This window comes from Panthera uncia, chromosome X (genome assembly GCF_023721935.1).
Source record: "Panthera uncia isolate 11264 chromosome X, Puncia_PCG_1.0, whole genome shotgun sequence".
Lineage (NCBI taxonomy): Eukaryota > Metazoa > Chordata > Mammalia > Carnivora > Felidae > Panthera > Panthera uncia.
The window spans coordinates 50826083-50832067 of NC_064817.1; the positions used below are offsets into that span (position 1 = coordinate 50826083).

The window sequence follows — 5985 nt, forward strand, 5'->3', positions numbered from 1 at the left end:
TCGACAAATTGCCATCACCGCGCTTCTAGTTAAAGATGCAGACAAACTAACCTTGGGGCAAGCATCGTCTGTCACAGGGCCCCATGCAGTGGAAACTTTACTGCGGGCTCCCCCAGAGCGATGGCTGTCAAATGCTCGGATTACCCAATATCAAGCATTGCTACTCGACCAGCCCCGAATACGTTTTTGTGCCCCCACAACCTTAAACCCAGCCACTTTGCTACCCAAAGGACAGAATCCCCTCTGCACTCTTGCCCAGAAACCTTGGCAACAATCTCGTCCCTCCGCTCTGATCTTACGGACATTCCCTTACATGACCCTGATAGCAGCATGTTTTAAGACGGCAGTAGTTTTGTGTTTCCTTTTTTTTTAATGTTTATTTATTTTTGACAGAGACAAAGACAGAGACAGAATGCGAGTGGGTTAGGGGCAGAGAGAGAGGGAGACACAGAAGCAGAAGCAGGCTCCAGGCTCTGAGCTGTCAGCACAGAGCCTGATGCGGGGCTCAAACTCACGAGCTGTGAGATCATGACCTGAGCCGAAGTCAGACGCTCAACCGACTGAGCCACCCAGGCGCCCCAATAGTTTTGTGTTTCAAGGTCAAAGGCATGCCAGCGCTGCGGTGACGACAGACCATGAAATTTTATGGCAACAGACCCTTCCCCCAGGAACTTCAGCCCAACACGCAGAGCTCATCACACTAACAAAAGCCCTAAAGTTCGGAAGAAACAAGTCAGTTAACATTTATACGGACAGCCGCTGTGCTTTTGCAACCGCGCATGTACACGGATCCATTTATCAAGAGCGCAGTCACCTCACAGCAGAAGGCAAGGCTATCAATGATAAAGCTGAAATTCTAGATCTTCTAGCAGCCATCTGGGAACTTGCAAGGCTGGCAATCATTCACTGCCCAGGACATCAAAAAGGCAACTCCCTAGAGGCAATCGGAAACTGTCTGGCTGATGCAGCAGCCTGAGAAGCTACCCTAACTAAAAGTGAAAGTGCCTTGGAGCTACCAATCTTGACAGAGCCTTTGCTTCCACCAGAGCCCAATTATACTCCTAAAGATTTGGAGTGGATTTCCAGAAAAGGGGGAAGTAAGATGACGGGACAAAAGTGGTTTCAGGATCCTGAAGGTAAGATACTCTTACCCGCGGCACTCGGGAGGCGCATGGTGTGTCAGCTCCACCAAGGGACTCATCTGGGAAAAACGAAGATGGCGGAATTAGTGTGGAGAAAGTTCAGGGTCAAGGGCTGGGAAAAGAGATTGAAGAGATGATTGAAAGGTGTGTAAGTTGTGCCCAAGTAAATCAGGGTGCAAATAAGGTTTCAGAAGCTAAAAGAGATAAAGGAATTGAGCCAGGCCGCTTTTGGGAAGTAGATTTTACTGAGATTAAACCAGGGAAATACGCATATAAATACTTGCTTGTTTTTGTAGACACCTTCTCCAGGTGGGTCAAGGCGTTCCCCAGTAAATCAGAAATGGCTCAGGCGACAGTTAAGAAATTATTAAATGAAATAATTCCTAGATTCGGGCTGCCTCTGAGCATAGGATCAGACAATGGCCCGGCCTTCACAGTGCAGGTGTCCCAGGGTCTAGCCCGGGCATTGGGAATAGATTGGAAATCACATTGTACACATAGACCCCAGAGCTCGGGTCAAGTAGAAAGGATGAATCGGACCCTAAAAGAGACCTTAACCAAATTGTCCCTTGAGACAGGCAAAAATTAGGTTGATGTCCTGCTTTTTGCCCTTTTGAGAGCGTGTTGTACTCCATTTATCAAAGGATTTTCCCCTTATGAAATTTTATTTGGCAGACCTCCATCTATCCTGCCGAGGCTAGGAGACGACGTAATGGAACAGTTGGAACAGGACCATTTGCTGGCTTCACTCATGGCCCTGCAACATGTACAAAAGGAAATAACCAGGCCCTTGAGAGAAACCTTCGCTCATCCTCCTGTTCTTCCCCACCCCTTTCAACCAGGAGACTTAGTCTGGGTCAAAAGGCACGAGCCTAAAACCCTGGAGCCGCGCTGGAAAGGACCACACACCGTGATTCTGACTATGCCCATGGCCGTGAAGGTAGATGGTGTCCGAACCTGGATTCATCACTCTCAGGTTAAGAAAAACTGCATGAAGGCGGGAACACCCCACACTGATACAGAACCAGATAACGAACAGCAATGGAAGGTTCAAAGGCACCCAGAGGATCCTTTAAAGCTAAGACTGATGTGAGCATAATAATAATTTTCTGGGTTTGTATGGTGATAAGTGGGGGGACTGTACGGAATTGCATCCCCTATCTTTTTGGACATACCAATGGGAACTCAGGGACACTGTCATGGGAAAGGTGATAGCATCTAATACCTCTTCCACTGTGCCTTGTTTTTTGTTTGATTTATGCGACTTGGTGGGGGACTTATGGAGGACTTTAGTTACTAATTATAAACAGCCAAAGGGCTTCGCTCCTCCGGTCCCCGAAAACCCCTATATGGTTACCTATGGATGTGGACACAGGGATCAAGAACAAAAATTGGCTAACATACGAGGGTTATACAGTTGCCCAGCAAATGGAAAGGTCGGATGTGAAGGAGAAGGCCAATACCATTGTGCAAAATGGGGTTGTGAAACGCTGGCTCCCTGGCTGGCAGGACAGGGTCATGACCCCTTAATCACCCTCCTTAGAACTCCAGATCCCAAATGTAAGACTCAAGGAAAATGTAACGTAACAAAAATATGTTTAAAAAAGGTTTCTAGGGGCGCCTGGGTGGCGCAGTCGGTTAAGCGTCCGACTTCAGCCAGGTCACGATCTCGCGGTCCGTGAGTTCGAGCCCCGCGTCGGGCTCTGGGCTGATGGCTCGGAGCCTGGAGCCTGTTTCCGATTCTGTGTCTCCCTCTCTCTCTGCCCCTCCCCCGTTCATGCTCTGTCTCTCTCTGTCCCAAAAATAAATTAAAAACGTTGAAAAAAAAAATTTAAAAAAAGGTTTCTAGTTCCAGTATCTTTTCCTCTTCCTGGGACACTGGACACACTTTGGGTCTCAGGATGTATGCTCCAGGAGTTGACAAGGGCATTTTCCTTACTATACAAAGGGTTAAAAGAAAAACTCCACCCAATCTGGTAGGGCCAAACAAGGACATGATTTTACACCCCCCACTTTTTCCGACTGTCCCTTCCCAACCTACCCTGCGATCAGGTGCCCCCACAAAGTCAGAGTTACCAACTACAGGTCATATCCAGTACCCGTTCTCCCCTGAGACGCATTGGCTAGATGTAGTAGATTCTATGTATGCTTGGCTAAATTCATCTCACACCGAGATTGTACAAGATTGTTGGCTGTGTTTAAACCCTAAACCCCCATATTATGTGGGAGTGGCTACAAATGCTGGCATTGGGCAAGACATAGAAAAGCATGTCGTGAAATTGCTAAATCCAAGCATGACATTGTGCCCTTGGGGTTCACGACCAATCTTAACCCTAAGAGACCTCCAAGGGCAGCGTTGGTGTATAGTGTCCCAAGAATATAATTGGCAGAACCCCCCTTACAAAAACTCTTGTGCAGAAGTGTATATTCCAAGTAGTTCAGATACTGATAGCACCCAAAATATAGCATACCGAGCCCTTACTGGAGCCTGGTTTGTTTGCTCATCAGGAATTACCCCCTGCACTACAGCCGCATACTTTGGGGTCGGCACCCAAGAGATTTGTATCCTAGTTCATATTCTCCCACAAATATACCTATATAGCGGAGAAGCAGGGAGAGAACATTTACGTCTATTCGAAGGACATTCCAGGGTAAAAAGAGCAGCACCAGTCCTCATTCCACTCCTAGTGGGACTGGGAATTGTGGGATCCACAGCTATTGGAACTGCTGGACTCATTGTGGGGGACCAAAATTTCAAAACTGTAAGCAAGCAAGTAGATCAAGACCTAGGCTACTTGGAAACTTCAATTTCTCAGCTGGAACACCAAGTAGACTCTTTAGCCGAGGTTGTATTACAAAACAGAAGAGGGCTTGATTTACTCTTCATGAAGGAAGGGGGACTCTGCATGGCCCTCGGAGAAACGTGCTGTTTTTATGCGAACAATTCCGGAGTAATCCGAGACACTCTCAGTTTGGTCAGGGATAATCTTAGGACCAGGGAATGTGCCAGGGAGGCCAGCAATAATTGGTATCAGAGTTTATTCTCTTGGCCCCCCTGGCTCACATCACTGCTCACCGCCGTAGCTGGGCCACTGCTATTGTTACTTCTCAGGTTAATTATTGGCCCGTGCATTATCAATTGGTTAGTACAATATGTCAAGAGGCGAGTTAGTGAAATAAAAATTATGATGATTATGTCCAATTATGTCCCCTTAGTTCCTAATGATGAATCAAGGGATTGATTCATTGACAAGAAAAGGGGGAATGTAAGGGTTAAATTGTAGTGTAGGGCTAACACTTAGCTTGAAAAATAACAGCTTTTTGTTGACACTGAAGGTTAAGAGATAACAGCCTTGCTTTACTCTTGTAAATTATGCCTCATATTCTTGTAAATTAGGCTTCACAAATTAAGGAAACAAAAGTTCAAAGAAAAGAGCATCAGAGGCAGGGTCAAGGAGATCCACTGGTTGCAACTTAGAGGCAGAAAGTCTAAAATAAACATCTCATGAGGCAACTGTTTCTAACTCATCTGGAAACTGTGTCTTTGTTCTGTTCCCAGGTGATGATAAAACGATGTGCTCGGCTATAAAAACTCTGTACCCCGGCTGTTCGAGGCCGCACTCTTATCAAGAGTGTTGGTCCCAATTGGTCGGCTTTGCCTCTCATTGTAATAAACTTTGTTGTGACTGTCACTGGTGCCCATAGCATTCCGTTTCGGGAGTCGTGTGGATGCAACAATAGGAGAGGAAGACACACCACATACTCTCTTGCCTAGCCACATTACATGACATGACACTGGCCAACACTGCCAACACCCGTCCAAACCAGACTTTGCAGTCTCTGCTTTCTGAGGTTTCTGGTGGGTTTCTTCTTGCCCCCTAGTTCTCACAGCTGCTTTAACCCTGGCCAGTGTTTGGGGTAAGGCAGAATCAAAATATCACTGCCTTGGGCTCAGTTTCTAGAAGTGAGGGATCAAGTAAAACCCAGTAGGGTGGATGAAGGGGCAGACTGAAAGCCCCCAAATAGAGCCTGAGTGTTCTTTACACAAGCCCTGACTTGCGAAGGGGCCATGAGGGTGAGCTGGCAGCTCGACTTCCCTCCAGATGCTTAACATGCCTGATCCAACCCCTCCCTTTCGTCTCCTAAGCTCCCAGCCTCCTTCTTTTACTAAGCTCTAAATCCCAGGTGCTCAGGGTGTTTGGACATGTCCAGGCATGTCTTCAGAAGCCCTATGGGTCCAGTAAAACCCTACACAGGGGGGAACTGTCCCTCCAAAGCCATTGGGGTATTAACCCAGGTCCCTGGCACCTTAGATAGTATTCTCTGAATACAGATGGATGGACAAACAGACCACCAGAATGTCTTCTCAGACATTTTGATTCTGTAGCCTTTTAGTAAGGTCACCCTATCCTCATTCTGAGCTTCCACCCTTATGTCCCACAGGTCTGAGCTGCCTTGCCATGCCAGGGAGTGTTCCCTGACTTACCCTGTAAATTTATGGATGGATGGATCTTGAACCAGCAACAAAATTCCTGGACAAACATACCTCAGCACAGGCCAGACATATCACTAACCCCCCCCCCTCGCCACACACACAAACACACACACACACACACATACACACACAGCCCCCAGCTTACATACCACGTTCACAGTAGATGAAATCCGTTGCAAGCACTCAGGCTAATTTCACATCCACGTGTAGCAAGAACAGCTAAATCTATTCTCCTTTTCTTTTATGTTATGCCTACTTCGCAGCCCCCCAGAAGCTCCCAAAGCTGCAACTAGATTACTTGAGTATCTAAGCGTGGCTATGCAAAGAAGTCCCACCCCTGAAAGGGGC

The 5985-nt window shown here is 47.1% G+C and overlaps 1 protein-coding gene across 1 annotated transcript; it reads left to right on the plus strand.

Moving 5' to 3' along the window:
• Positions 1 to 2335: 2335 nt before the first annotated feature.
• Positions 2336 to 4999, plus strand: LOC125932189 (endogenous retrovirus group S71 member 1 Env polyprotein-like). Its single transcript, XM_049644663.1, has 2 exons — positions 2336 to 2749; positions 2984 to 4999. The coding sequence occupies exons 1-2, from the start codon at positions 2342 to 2344 to the stop codon at positions 4382 to 4384; spliced, it is 1809 nt and encodes a 602-aa protein (XP_049500620.1). The 5' UTR covers positions 2336 to 2341; the 3' UTR covers positions 4385 to 4999.
• The last annotated feature ends 986 nt before the right edge of the window (positions 5000 to 5985 follow it).

What these genes read in the sequence shown, in the direction of transcription:
- LOC125932189 (XM_049644663.1), top strand. Translation starts at nt 2,342, where the DNA reads ATGGGAAAGGTGATAGCATCTAATACCTCTTCCACTGTGCCTTGTTTT. An exon ending in CAAAAATATGTTTAAAAAAG is followed by an intron (nt 2,750 to 2,983) that starts GTTTCTAGGGGC and finishes ATTTAAAAAAAG; the next exon opens with GTTTCTAGTTCCAGTATCTT.